At 44.4% G+C, this 15,025-nt stretch overlaps 1 protein-coding gene across 1 annotated transcript in view; it reads right to left on the reverse strand.

Annotated features, from left to right (window-relative positions):
• The window catches only part of STK4 (serine/threonine kinase 4), a gene marked incomplete at both ends in the record, with an annotated part of 106,851 nt that overhangs the window by 50,255 nt on the left and 41,571 nt on the right, over window positions 1–15,025 (reverse strand). Inside the window, 3 exons of the mRNA XM_080716768.1 lie at window positions 9,153–9,339; window positions 10,391–10,519; window positions 13,177–13,314. Of these exons, the coding sequence (XP_080572894.1) occupies window positions 9,153–9,339; window positions 10,391–10,519; window positions 13,177–13,314 (454 nt within the window). The remainder of the gene's footprint in view (window positions 1–9,152; window positions 9,340–10,390; window positions 10,520–13,176; window positions 13,315–15,025) is intronic.

The following is a 15,025-nucleotide window of genomic DNA, read 5'->3' on the forward strand; positions in this document are numbered from 1 at the left end:
AAAAGGAATGAGGATTAAGAAAAAGTAGTCTGTCTAGGGCATGATGGCACATGCCTATAATCCCAGTACTTGGGAAGCTGAGCAAGAGGATTACAGGTTCAAGACCAGCCTCAGCAACCTAGCAAGACCCTGTTTCAAATAAAAAAAATAACAGAGCTGGGTGTATAGCTCGGAAGTAGAATGAGCCTGGGTTCAACCCTCAATACCAAAAGAAGGAGGAGGAGGAGGAGGAGGAGGAGGAGGAGGAGGAGGAGGAGGAGAGGAGGAGGAGAGGAGGAGGAGGAGGAGAGGAGGAGGAGAAGGAGAGGAGGAGGAAGAGGAGAGGAGGAGGAGGAGGAGAAGAGGGGAGGAGGAGGAGGAAAGCAGAAGAAGCAGAAGCAGCAGAAGAACTCATTCTGATTGAAGAAAAATTTAGGTACAATGAAAAGCTAGTCTGATATGACTCACTTATTATACTACCTAGCCTATTTTAGCATTTATACATTAGTCTCACACACACACACACACACACACACACACACACACACACACACACATATATCTTGAATCATCTTAACAAAACTCCATTTTTTCAGAATAAGAAACTAAGGGTCAAAAAAGGGAGTAACATGCCCGAGGACACAATCTCACACAACTCTGAACCAAGTTTCAAGCCGAGGACTCTGATTCCAAAAATCAACGCTCATTCCATTACTCCTCTTTTCTCTTGCCCTTACTCAGAAATACGGTTTCACCACATTAATGTTTTAAGTTTTAGCATATATATATATATATATATCTGTACTAATATGCAGTCTGAGGCTGTTGTATAAGGTCGACTGTGAGCAGCAGGCACAGACACTTAAGACTCTCCCACGGTAGCTTTTTAAACCTTGAAGCAACCAGAAATCGAACAATAAGGCTACTGTGATAAAAAGAAGTGTTCAAATACCAGCAGTGCCTTTTGTCCTAATTACCACATTTACAAATGCTAAAATTCAAGTCAGAGAACAAGAAAGATAACACACAAGGGAGGCGACATTGTAACAACCTCCTTCAAACAAGTTGAAGAGAAAATGGGCGGTGAGTCAAGAATGTCTCCCTTCTGCAGCTCTGACATGTGTATCTAATGGACAGTGTTGAAATAAAATCATTTCAACAAGAGCCTGGCCTCTGGCTTTAAACCACAGAGCCCAGCAACAATAGGGCCTTCATGAGACTTGGGCCTTTTCAGGGGAACTATGAATACATGTTTTTACCCATAATACATCACAGTAATGTATCGAAATCATATTTCTGAGCTGCCCTAGCTTATGCCGCTGTGTTTTAAAATTCTATTTCAAAGAGATTAACATGACTGTTACTTGAAGGGGCAAATTAGGTTTTGTTTGTTTTGTTTGCGGTACTGGGGACTGAACCCAGGGGCATTCTACCCCCGAGCTACACCCCCAGCCCTATTTTTTATTTTGAAACAGGGTCTCATGAAGTTGCAGAGGGCCTCACTAAGTAGCTGAGGCTGTCTGTTAACCACGATCCTCCTGTCTCAGCCTCCCGAATGCTGGGGCAAATTAGAGTTTTATGAACTAAGGGCAAGTGTGAAGGAGAAGGCGTCTACTCGCTCCATTCAGTTCACAGGGTTGGCCTGGAAAGGCTTGAGTCGGGACAGCCCTGCCATGAGTCCACGCTGTCTCCTGGGAGCCCACGAGGAGCGGGGATCGGCCGCTGTGCACACACCACAGAAACGCAGTGAGGACCAGACCAGTGGCTCAGAGCCGCTGAGTCCCCGAGGGAGAACCACTGCGCCTTCCGCCGCCGCACTCAACTGCTGCACGACCTCCTCTGCCCTGTCGTCTTCTCATGGGGGCAAAAGCACTTATCTGCCAACTGCCAACTACCCATCTGTGCATTACAAGCTATATTACAAGCTATCTCAGTTGCTCCAAAATTTCTTTGTTGATAATCTTTGCCTCTAAAAACAACAAATTCTTTTTGCTTTCAAATATATATTAATATATATTTGCTTTCAAATATATATTTCAAATACATATATATATATATATATATATATTTTTTTTTTTTTTTTTTTTTGGTGGTACTGGGGTTCTTGGAAACCCTTCTACCTCCGGCTACACTCCCAGACCTATTTTTATGTGTTTTTATTTGGAAACAGGGTTTCTTAACCCAGTGCAGCTAGCTTCAAACCTGCGCGATCCTCCTATCTCCACTTCCCAAGCGGGGGAATTACAAGCGTGAGCCACCACGCCCGGCCTATAGAATATTTTTAATAATGCTTTTAAAAGCTTAGATTCTGCCGAGCTGGTGGCGCACACTTGTAATCCCCGCGCCTGGGAGGTGGAGACAGGAGGATCGCGCAGGTTTGAAGCCAGCCGCACTGTATTAAGAGACCCTGTTTTCAAATAAAAATATAAAATAGGTCTGGGAGTGTAGCCCAGAGGTAGAAGGGCTTCCAGGAACCCCAGTACCACCAATAAATAAATAAATAAATAAATAAATAAATAAATAAATAAATAAATAAAAATAAATGCTTAGATTCTTTTTCCCTCTAGTTTAGAACTAAACATCCTCATTTTAGCTCTAGTTATTACACTTGATTTGGTAATGATCAAGAGAATACAGGAAAAATTAGCTTTCGTTAAGAAGGTGTTGAGGCAGGTTTGGTGGCCCACACCTATAACTCCAGTACTTGAGAGGCTAGGCAGGAGGATTGCAGGTTCAAGGCTAGCCTCAGCAATTCAGCAAGACCCTGATAAAAAGAGCTGGGAATATAGCTTTGAGGAAGAATGCTCCAGGGTTTAGTCCCAAGTAATAGGTCCTCAAAAGGTGTTTGTAAAGCTGGGCGTGGTGGCACAGCTTGTAATCCCAGCATTTGGGAGGCTGAGACCAGAGGACAACTTCAGCTACTTAGTGAGGCCGTCTGAAACTTAGTAAGACCCTGTTTCAAAATAAAGAATAAAGGCTGGGTGTGGTGGATACATTTGTAATCCCTGTGCTTGGGCAGCTGAGACAGGAGGATGACACAGGTTTGAAGCCAGCCTCAGCTACTTAGTGAGGCTCTCAGCAACTTAGTGAGACCCTGTTTCCAAATCAAAATATAAAATAGGTCTGGGAGGATAGCCTGGAGGTAGAAAGCCCCTGGGTTCCAACCCCAGTACCACCAAAAAATTAAATAAATAAATAAAATAAAAAATAGGGCAGGGGGGAGCTCAGAGGTCAAATGTCCCTGTGCTCCATCACCAGACCTGCAAAAAAAAAAAAAAAAAAAAAAGAAAGAAAGAAAGAAAAAAAGGTTTGAAAGAGAAACCATATTCACAAATAGGAAGAAAACATCAAAGAGATGGCAAATTTGCCTAATTAGTTTATGTATTCAACATAATTAAGTCAAAATCCTGGTGGCATTTTACAATAGCTGATACACTTAAAAGTTACACAGGCCGGGCATGGTGGTGCACGCATGTAATCCCAGCATTTGGGAGGCTGAGACAGGAGGATATGGGTCGGCAGCTAGCTTCTGCTACTTTAGTGAGGCCCTTTGCAACTCAGTGAGAGCCTGTTTCAAAATAAAGAATTAAAAAAAATAGGGCTGGGAGTTTCGCTCAGAGGTAGAAACGCCCCTGGGTTCCATCCCCAGTACCACACACACACACACACACACACACACACACACACACACACACACAAGTTATACGGGAGAGTGGTGACATAAATTTCAAGTAGCAAAAAATAAGAGGATGAGCACGCACAAGGCCCTGGGTCAACCTCCACCACCCCATCCTGAAGAGACCAGGCAACAAAGGCTGTAAATGTCATTATTAATATTTATTTTTATACTAAAATGACTTTTCCCAAACCAATTTTGTATACAGATTATTAGCTTTAGTTTTAATATTTATTCAATTACTTGGTTAGGGCTATTTAAGCTGGTGACAGTTTCAAAATGACACGCCTGGTCTCCAGCTGCAGGAAAGGTGCCGACTCTGCTAAAGGTGCACCAAGGAGCCAGGAAGAGGACAGTCACTTCTGAGATGCTCTGGCTGGCTTCAATCTTGAAACTGGACTTGATCAAGTATGAGGTATCCAACTTCTTAACTAAATAAGGACGCTGAACCAGTGTTGCTGTGGTTACTTAAAATATATTTTTAAATGAATAAGCAAAGGTCTTGCTTTAGAATAAAGTCTATCAGGGAATTTGTGAACTGGGATGGGAAGAACTTAAACTCACAACCTGTTCCAGAGCGCCCTCTGCTGGCTCGGAGAACGCATGGTCCTAACAAGGACAAGCCCTCTCCAGTCTTCTCCCTGCACAGTATTCTTGGAGGGCAATGTGGTGCATAACTGTGACCCAGTACTTGAGAGGCTGAAACAGGAGGATCGCAGGTTCAAGGCCAGGCTCTACCTCTTAGCAAGGCCTAAATAAAATAGATGTAGCTCAGCAGTAGATCACCCCAGAGTTCAATCTCCAGTAACACACACACACACACACACACACACACACACACACACACACACACATATACACACACACACACAAACACACACGGTAGAGAACTTGCCTAACATGTACAAGGCCCCGGATTTGATTCCCCTGCACCCCTGCACTGTTTAAAATAAAAAGCAAGAGACAGAAAAACATATCTAGATAAATAGAAGAGGCCTTCCTAAATCTCCATCTCCAGGCTATTTTACCCCCAGGTTTTCAGAGTAGTGCTGGCCACAGTTTACTTACATGGTTCTTAACAGGTGTCCTAAAACGGCTTAGACGACATCAAATCTCACCGCACTTAGTCCCTTCTTTTCAACTGCAATCTGACTCCTTATAGTTTATTTACATATCTGAATCCAAAACATTCTCTCATACATCAAACAGCATTAGCTTGCCAGAGGCACACCCCTTTGAAAACCACCTGCCCTTTCCTTCTGGAAATCCTGTGGACACGCGTAGTCAGTTACTGGAAGAACTGGCAAAGATACTGCTACTGCTACAGGCTAAGACTTACCAACAAGCCTTGTAGCATCGCCTGAGTCCTGGTCCCCACCACTCAGTCAGCGGGGCTCTGCGGGGAGCAATGTATTGGTTGAGAATATCTGGGCTGAAATCTCTTCTACTACTCATTATGTAATCACAAGCAAATCACTTAATCTCTTTGCAACTCAGCTTCAATGGCTATAAAGTGGGGCGTGGTTATACTGACCACACGAGCTTGGCTATGAGGATTAATTTTGTGAACTGTTTATAAAGGACTAAGCACAGTACCTGGTATATAGTAAGTGCCTAATCACTAATAATTGTTATTAGTAGTTATAACACTTATCCTGAGTAAAATAAATAATGTATTTAATAAATAATTGTATCAAAATCAAAAGGACATCCCCGGAATCTCACTGGAAGATAGCCCCAGAGTTACCATTAATTTTGATTAGTTTACACTATGAATCTAATATCTATGAACATAAGTGTAGGCAACCAAAATAAATGAGAAGTCCAGTGGACTGAAAAAAGCAGACTCTGGACTGCTTCCAACTCCCAGGTCCATACCGTCATAGCCATGCAACCACGAACAAGTAACAACCTCTCTGAAGCCATTTCCTCATAAAATACAGAACACATGATTTCTACAGACAATAAAGACTGAACTGGTGACTCACGTCTATAATCCCAGTTCTTGGGAGGCTGAGACCGGAGGATCACAGGCTGGAGGCCAGTCTCAGCAACTTAGCAAAGCCCTCAGCAACTCAGTGAGAACTTATTTCAAAATAAAAATAAAATAGGTTGCAGCTCAGAGGTAGAATGACTCTGGGTTCAATCCTCAGTACCAAAAAAACAAAAAGAAGACTGGAGTCCTAGAAGCCTCCCCTCCTGTTCTAAACACAACGAAATTAAAAATATAACTGACAAAAATAATCCATACACATCAACATCACATACCAACAGTTACGGGGCACTGTTTTAAGGTAGTACGTTAAGGTTTAAAGAAACCAAAAGGCTAGCCGGGCATGGTGGTGCGTGCTAATAAACCCAGCATTCGGGAGGCTGAGACAGGAGGATCACAGTTCACGGACAGCCTCAGCTACTTAGCGAGGCCCTTCGCAACTCAGTGAGACCCTGTTTCAAAATAAAAAGACTAAAACCTAGGGCTGGGAGTGTAACTTGGAGGTATAATGCCCCTGGGTTCCATCCCCAGTACCGAAAAAAAAGAAAAAAAGAAAAAAAAAAGGCTAGAAAAACAGAATAAATAAACCCAAGAGGAAGAGCTACAGAACAGTTTCACTTGCGGTAAAGTCAGGGGAGGAACACAACCAAAAAAGGGACACAGAGTAAACACTTCTTCTGTAAGGTTTTAATTTCTTACGTACACATAAAGACTACTGTATTCTCTATTTGTTTTATATGTCTTAAATATTTTATGAAAGTGAACATCTGCACCTCTCAAGAACGGCAAGAGGCCTGGCAATGTCAACTGTTAGAGAAGATGCCGGAAAACGACGAGTTACGCTCCAGCTCTTTTTAAATTTCGTTTTGAGAAAATTCTCACTAAATTACCCAGGCTGGCCTCAAACTTGTGATCCTTCTGCCTCGGCCTCCTCAGTTAACGGGAGTTGTGTGCTACAGATCAGCCACTTTCAATATTTATTTCCCTCTAGCTTTTTTCCCCCTTCCTTTTTCTTTTCTCAATTCATATATTAATCTTTTTACATTTATAAGACTGTAGTCATGCAATAAGTTTGATTCCTTTTCTCACTGTACAAGAACTTCTCCAGTTCACTTTGTGTTCTTAAAAACAAAATTTTTAACTGGGCGTGGTGGCGCACGCTTGTAATCCCCGCGCTTGGGAGGCGGAGACAGGAGGGTCGCTCAGGTTCAAAGCCAGTCGAGGTGGCTTATGAGACCCTGTTTCCAAATAAAAAAAGTATAAAATATGTCTGGGAGTGTAGCCCAGAGGTAGAAGGGCTTCCAGGAACCCCAGTACCACCAAAAAAAAAAAAAAAAAAAAAATTTGTCAAAGGAAACAGTATTACAGTATTATCCTATGGATTTATCACAATTTATTTGACCAATCATCCGCTACTGAATATTTAATCCAGATTTTCTTTTTTACAACTATAAGTAACATGTTTGGAGACATTCTTGAATATAATGTTTCTACATCTATAGTTATTTTCTTGGACCAGATTCCTTAAAGTAAATTTACTGAGCCAAACATTTGAAACTCTCGCTGCAGCTGCATTCCAGCAAGGTCACGTCAATTCACACAGCCTCCAAAGGGACCATCCCATCATCAACGCAATTCTGACCAGAAACCAAGTAGCCATGAGTCTGGGCCCCAAAACAGAAAGAAAATACTTTCCCTTTGAAAACACAGAAGCTGATTTTAAAAAGAGAGATCATAACCTAAAAGAAAACTATAAAATTAAAGGGCATACCGGAGAACCTTCCCCTGCAACCATACCAGCCACCTGCAGCCCCTGACCTTAGCCCTCTGCCTGGGGTCTCCTATCTGCTCCTGTGGCTGGAGTATCTCTGTCCTCCCATGTGCTGCCAGCCTTCCTCCTTTGCCCTCCAGGGACTTTTTTGGTAAACCCCAGTCCAAGTTAAGTTCTCTTCCCCCTGCTTTGATGATGACCTCAGATTAGCTCTGTGCTAGAACTCACTTCAGACCCTAAATTGTAACCAATGGTCTTTCCTCTATGAAGTGAGTTCCTTCAGGGCAGACTGCTTCTTCAATCCCTGTTGTCTTCAGCACCTAGCAAAGTGTTTGAAAAACAGAAGGCACTGAGGAAAAATTCCCTGAATAAATCGTTCAGTCACAAAGCAGAGGGTCTAGAACAGGGGCTAGATAGCTTTTTCTGTCTTAAAAGGGCCAGATAGCAAAGATTTCAGGCTTTGGGGGCAATGCTCTCTCACACCTACTCAACTCTGCCTTTGTGGCACAAAGGCAGCCACAGACAACACATAAATGAATGGGCATGGCTGTGTTTCAATAAAACTTTACCAAAAGTGGGCCCAGGGCCAGATTTGGCCCATATTTGTATTTTTGTTTTTTGTGGCACCCAGATTGAACCCAGAGGCATTCTACCTCCAAGCTACACTCCCAACCCTTTTTTTTGTTTGTTTGTTTTGAAACAAATTCTCACTAGGTTGCTGAGAGTCTAGTTAAATGCTGAGGCTGGTCTTGAACCTGTAATCCTCCTGTCTCAGACTCTCAAGTCCTGGAATTACAGACATGTGCCACTATGCCTGGCAGATTGTCCCAATGACCATGGTTTGTAGATCCCTAGTTTAGAAGAAAGGCTTTTACATTTTAAAAAGGGAAAAAAAGATGATAAAAAGATCATAGAAAACTTAATACTTTATACCTATGCAAAGTTTACGCTGGGAGGCTGAGATAGGAGAATTGCAGGTTCAAGGACAGCGTCAGCAAGTACTGAGACTCTCATCAACCTAGCAAGACCCTGTTTCAAAATTAAAAAAATAAAATAGAGCTGGGTGGTATAGCTCAGAGGTGGAATGCCCCTGGGTTCAATCCCCAGTACAAAAAAAAAAGTTTAGACTAAACTGTACCTGCCCCACCCACTGATTTTCATTTCTCTTTCCTCTGTGAGCTGGTCTGTGATGCCCAGAACAAGGGGAAGGCCAAGAGCTGAAGATCGGAGGAGAGCATGGCGGAACACAGAGCAGTGTGCTTTAGTCATAAGCAAAAAGATTAACCACATCAAAGAGCAGAGGTGGGTTCTCTGCACGGGATGTGAAACAACTTTTCAACTGCACGGTCATCTTTAATTGACTGAGTGTTGGTCAACTGAATTAGGCACGCAAACTATCATGAAAATGGAATGAAGATATGCATGATGAGCAGGTCAGGATTTCATTACATTTTAGTGGCTAATGCATCATAAGGTATGTGCTCGCCTCCCCAGAGGAACCTTCAAGGACAACAGTCCGTGATAGAATGGCTACTTGGGTTCAAAAGCAAAATTCCTTCTCGCTGTTGGTACTTTCTTGCCTCCGCTTTCATGTGCCAGATTCCGCCTCCCAGAGCTCCCGCCCCAGAGCCGTCCAACGTAAAACCTCCACAGCCATGGAACGGACAGGACTGGGCCGAGCCCGCACACGGGGCCCTGCAGCGCACGTGCCGTGGGTTTCGGCAGAGCCTTACTTTTCATGGTCCCTTCCTCTTCCTCGTCCTCAGCATTGATCACCATGGTGCCCAGCTGTGACGGCAAGGTGTCGTCATGCTCAATCATCGTGTTGCTCCCATCGCTGGCCGTGCTGGCGACTCGGACGGTGCCCATCTCGTCTCCCACCGCGCGAACCATCGTGCCCGAATCCATTTCATCTTCTTCCTGGGAAAGGACAAAAAGCTCAAAATGGGACTAACCTGATCAAAAGGCTGGGTTTTCTGAATTATTATTACCCATCTTGGTGCAACTAATTCTGAATCTGACACTTCTTCAAGTCCTAAACTCACCTTGTAGAATTGAAAGTACTCTTATTTAACCCCAGATGATGAGGAATTTACCCACTTGATAGCACATTTATCATCCCAAGGATCTCTTCCTCTCCCCTATTGGAGTCTTGCAACACAGATCTAAGGAGCTGACAAGAGCACCCTTGAAATCTCAGGGCTGTGAAGGAATCTGTACGTATAAAAACTTTATCTTAAGCATGAATCCTAGACTACCCAAATGGTTTAGAAAAACCAACTCTCAAAACCTGAGCATTCTCTCAAAAGAAAAATCTAAATTGAATAAAAGATACGGGGGCCAAATATTAGAATTTAAATGCGTAATCCTAGTACTTGGGAGGCTGGGACAGGATGACTGCAGTTTGGGGACAGCCTCAGCAACACAACGAGGCTCTGAGCAACCTAGTGAGACCCTGTTTCAAAAAAAATAAAAATAAATAAATAAAAAGGGCTGGGGCTGTAGCTCGAAGGTAGAATGCCCCCGGGTTCAGTCCCCAGTACACACACCACACACACATTTTAGGAAGCAGTAGGGAGAGAACAAGGACAGATTCAGCAAGCCTCCTCTCACAGCCTTGGTCCGGGTCAGGACACAGTCCTGCCAGATCTACGAAGCCGGGCGTGGTGGGCACGCTTGTCATCCCCGCGCTTGGGAGGCAGAGACAGGAGGATGGTGCAGGTTCGAAGCCAGGCGCATGCGCTGGCTTAGGAGACCCTGTTTCCAAATAGAAAAATGTAAAAATAGGTCTGGGAGTGTAGCCCGGAGGTAGAAGGGCTTCCAGGAACCCCAGTACCACCAAAAAAAAAAAAAAGAAGAAGATCTACGGCTCCGGGCTGTCCGACATCGCCCACCCAAGTCACCGATCCCGACAATCAGGAACTGACGAGCACTAACCCCTGAGCCACAGCAACGTCCTCCTGCCACTCACCGAGTTCTCTTCGTCTTCCTGGTCCACCTCCCGCTGCTGGGCTTCCTGGCGTTTCAGCTTCACATCCATGGCCTCGTTAATTAAGTCCCGCAGAATTGACACTCCTTTGGCACTCTTGACGAACGGGTGCTTAAACAGGAGAGTAGAGACGGTGGAGACGCTCATAGTGACAGGGCCCCTGCACTACCTAGCACACAGTTGTACCTGATCATCTCTGGTGAATCAATCAACTGATTAGTCTTTCCTTTTATTACATCATGCTCCTTTTATAACTGGGTAGGCAGATGTACACCCAGACTTTGCCCATCTTTTTTATCCTGCTCAGTCAATCTAGAGACTCTCAGTGGTGCGGCGCCGCTCCTTAGGGGGGTGTTGTAAATGTGTTTGGCACCCACTATCGTCACACCGTTTGGAGAGCACATCTGGCACGGAATGGGATGCACGGAACAAGCAATCCTGTGACGTTTGAGGCATTTTGCACGACAAGAAACGCGGCACATTCTGCGCATCGTTCAAATGTCTCAGGGTACGCAGTACACTTTAACAATTACTACATTTTTTTTTTCAAGAGATATGAAAAATGTCAAGTGATGTGGAATCCACTTGAGGGGCTTAAATAAAGACACTGGGTGGTTGATTTTTTTTTTTTTTTTCTGGGTCTGGGGATGAAGCCCAGGGGCATTTGACCTCCAAGCTATATCCCCTGCCCTATTTTTTTATTCTTTATTTTGAAATACGGTCTCACTGAATTGCAGAGGGCCTAAGTAGCTGAGGCTGGCCGCGAACCGCGATCCTCCGGTCTCAGCCTCCCGAATGCTGGGATGGCAAGCGTGCGCCACCGCGCCCGGCTATGGAGAAGACACTGTTTGGAAGTTAATGCATAATTCACTCATCCCCACTACTCTTTTTATTCAATGTACTCTAGAATCTCCAACTACATATTAAGTAAAAAGGACTTTAGCACAAAAGTGCAATTGTTGCAAAATTACTAAACTGAACACAGTGCTACAAATACAGACCCAAATACCAATCAGCAAAGGTGCTTGAAACCCAAGAACAGGGCCGGATTTCCTTCATTAAAAACTGCTTTAAAGTTGTTAATATTAATACCATCTTGTGTTTTTGTTGCTTATGTTTACAGTACAATATTAAGAAACCTATGCCACAACAGTTACACGTGGGGATCTTCTGAGGGGTTGCCTGTGGTTTGACACACTAACTCTGACGGCACCCTGTGCTTCTCCCCTCAGCAATCCGCGCTCTGTTCCCCAGCACCCATCAAAGTATACGGTCTCTATGGCCTTCACAAATACACCCAAGTTGAAAAGATGCCTCGAGGTGGTGGGATTCCAACACAGCAGATGCTTTTCCACACAACTCTGTTGGTACCCCACCCAGGCAGGAAAAGAATTTGGCTTGGCAACACACTCAGAAACGAAACCTAAGTCATTAGCAAGAATATCCGATTGCCTCACTGTCTCTACCTGGACAGCACGAGGTCCTTTCCCTCCTTCCCTTATCAGATACAGGTAAGTCTGGCCTCACCACTTCACATCAGTTTTATGCTCGTGTCCTACCCATTCATTTTCTTGCACTTGTTGAGTGGAATAGTTTCTGACTTTACTGCTCTTGAATCTACGCTCATCCATGATGTGAGTGACAGGTACCTCTATAGGTATTTCTGTAAGTTGAGCCAAACGGGAGCAATTCTACGCTGACACACATATTGTTTTATTATAAATCATTACCTTTTTATTTCTCTATTATAGCACAGATAATATTGATTCTTTTTAAATTATGGCATAAATAATTTCACCTATGAATTTCATTCCAGAAAAATCATGAGAAATTATATATAGGTTGTCAAAGGGGGGCATTGGAGCCGGCGTGGTGGCGCACGCTTGTCATCCCAGCATTTGGGAGGCTGAGACCAGAGGATCGTGGTCCGCGGGCAGCCTCAGCTACCTAGTGAGGCCCTCTGCAACTCAGTGAGGCTCGGTTTCAAAATAAAGAATAGAAAATAGGGAAGGGTAGTGTAGCTCGGAGGTCAAATGCCCCTGGGCTCCATCCCAGAGCTGCAAAAAAAAAGGGGAGGGGGCATTGGGTCTAAAATGGTTGAAAGACCCTGGCTGAACCCAATTCGCAGATGCTTAGCAAATCCATACTATACCATTTTCAGTATGGGTAAAGCGAGTTCAAAGTCACACATACAGCGCTTCATCTTTCAAATATGAGGCAGGTACACTCCCAGCCTTTTCTTGTTTTTGTTTTAGTTTTCTTTTTAAATTTATTTTTTGTTTTCTTTTTATTTTTGGTTTATTTACTTTTTTGAAACAAACATGGTCTTGCTAGGTTGCTGAGAGCCTTGCTATTTTGCGGAGGCTGCCCTAGAAACCTGGGGGCTCCCGTCTCGGCCTCCCAGGTCCTGGATTACAGGTGTGCGCCGCCACGGCTGGCTACGAGCTGAGTGACTGAGTGAGCTCTCTCTCTACGCCCGCAGTTTCTCTCCTATGAACTGAGATGACGGCCGCCCTTCCCGGCATCCACGCGAGGACCGAGTGGCACGACGTGAGGAGCGCCCGGCACGCGGCAGCGCTCGCGCTCTCAGTCCGCGCTCTCGTTGTTTTGTTCAGTGAGTTAAGATTCTTTTTAACTCTAAGAGAGCCAAACCTCCGTAAGGCTCAGAATGTCTTACACTTCCTTACTACCTCCGCGCTGTGGCTAACAGCGTTTTGGGGTCAGCCTGGGAGTGAAACGGAGGGGCGCTGCGCCGGGGCCACCCGTACCTGCAGGAGCTGCGTGGCCGTGGCCCTCTGCTCGGGGCTCTTCACCAGACACTGCTTCACGAAATCCGTGAAATTATCTGACCACAGCTCCGGCTTCCGGAATGTAGGAGGAGGGTTTGTCGGAATCATGAAGATCGCCTAGTTAAGCAAGCAAACAAACAAAGACACAAGATAAAAAATAGGAATGATGCTCTAATAAAAATATGACTGGAAATATAGGTGAAGCTTGGTAAAATGATTTTTCTCTTTTCCACTGGAAAGGCCCTTCCAAATTCCAACCACGGTCTCAGAACCTCCAAGCCTAAGCATCTCGAAGTCCAGCAACGGAAGAACCTGAAAGGTTTCTTTCCCGGCCTTTCCCCGTCTCATGTGCAGTTGTTTTGTTATGTGTTTGGTGGCACTGGGGATGGAACCCAGAGACACTCTACCTTTAGCCCTGTTTTATTTTATTTTTGAAACAGGGTGTCGCTAAGTTACTGAGGCTACCCTGGAACCTGAAATCCTCCTGTCTCAGCCCCCTAAGTACTGAAATACAAGCCTGTGCCAGCACGCCTGGCTCTTCATACACAGTCAAAGCCCTTAAGCCTCACAGTATCGATCAGGGCTCTTTCCTTCCTCCCTTCCTCTAAGTGCATTATGCTGCCTTTCAAAGTAGAAAGGCAACATTTTTTAGTATCTTTATCCTAAAGATAACATAAGCCCAAAAACTGTCAGATTTTTTTTTTTGGGGGGGGTGGTTACTGAGGATTGAACCCAGAAGCATTTTATCTCTTCTTTATATATTTTTTGTTTTGAAACAAGGTCTCGCTAAGTTGCTAGGCTGGCTTTGAACCTGTGAACGCTATCATGCAGGGCTCCCTTCTTTTTCAAAGTCAGACTACCTTTGAATGTCAGCAGTGTTTGCAGTAAGATCTTCAACCAGAAGTCCCCAAATCAACCAGGGAGTCATTAACATCCGAGCGAAGCGAAATCAACATACTTGAAAGAAATGAAAACAAGAGCTGGCCCACTACGTTGCAATTAGATTCTATTTCAAAATATATGACTATTGCCGGGTGTGGTGGCCCACGCTTGTCATCCCCGCGCTTGGGAGGCAGAGACAGGAGGATCGCGCAGGTTCGAAGCCAGCCGCGCGCGCTGGCTTAGGAGACCCTGTTTCCAAAATAAAAATGTAAAAAAAGGTCTGGGAGTGTAGCCCGGAGGTAGAAGGGCTTCCAGGAACTCCAGTACACCAGCAATAATAATAATAATTATTATATATATATATATATATATATATATATATATATATATATGATTATTGCTGGTCATGGTGGTGCATACTTGTAATCCCAGTAACTTGGAAGGCTGAGACAGGAGGATTGCGCAGGAAGCCAGTCTCAGCTACTTGGTAATGTTCTTGGCAACTTAGTGAGACACTGTTTTCAAATAAAATATAAAAAATAGGTCTGAGAGTGAGAGTGTAGCCCAGAGGTAGAAAGCCCTGGATTCCATCCCTAGTACCACAAAAACAAACAAAAAATATGACTATTATTTATTGAGGTTTCCAATAAAGAAAGAGCCACCGTTTGGGGGGGGGGGGGAACCCTCCCGAGTAAGCATAACTGTGTTCCTTACATGTGAAAATATGACCAGTAAGTCCTCTTCTCTTCTCTTCTGCCCCCTAAGAGAGGGGAGCTTATCTTCAGGCACATGAATGCTTTTGGAAACACCGTCAAGTCAGGCATGGTACCACATGCCTGTAATTCTGGTACTTAGGAGGCTGACACAGGAGAGTGGCAGGTCTAAGACCAGCCTCAGCAATTTAGCAAGCTAGGGGTGTGTGTGTGTGTGTGTGTGTGTGTGTGTG

This window comes from Muscardinus avellanarius (genome assembly GCF_963383645.1).
Source record: "Muscardinus avellanarius genome assembly, chromosome: 19".
Taxonomy (NCBI): domain Eukaryota; kingdom Metazoa; phylum Chordata; class Mammalia; order Rodentia; family Gliridae; genus Muscardinus; species Muscardinus avellanarius.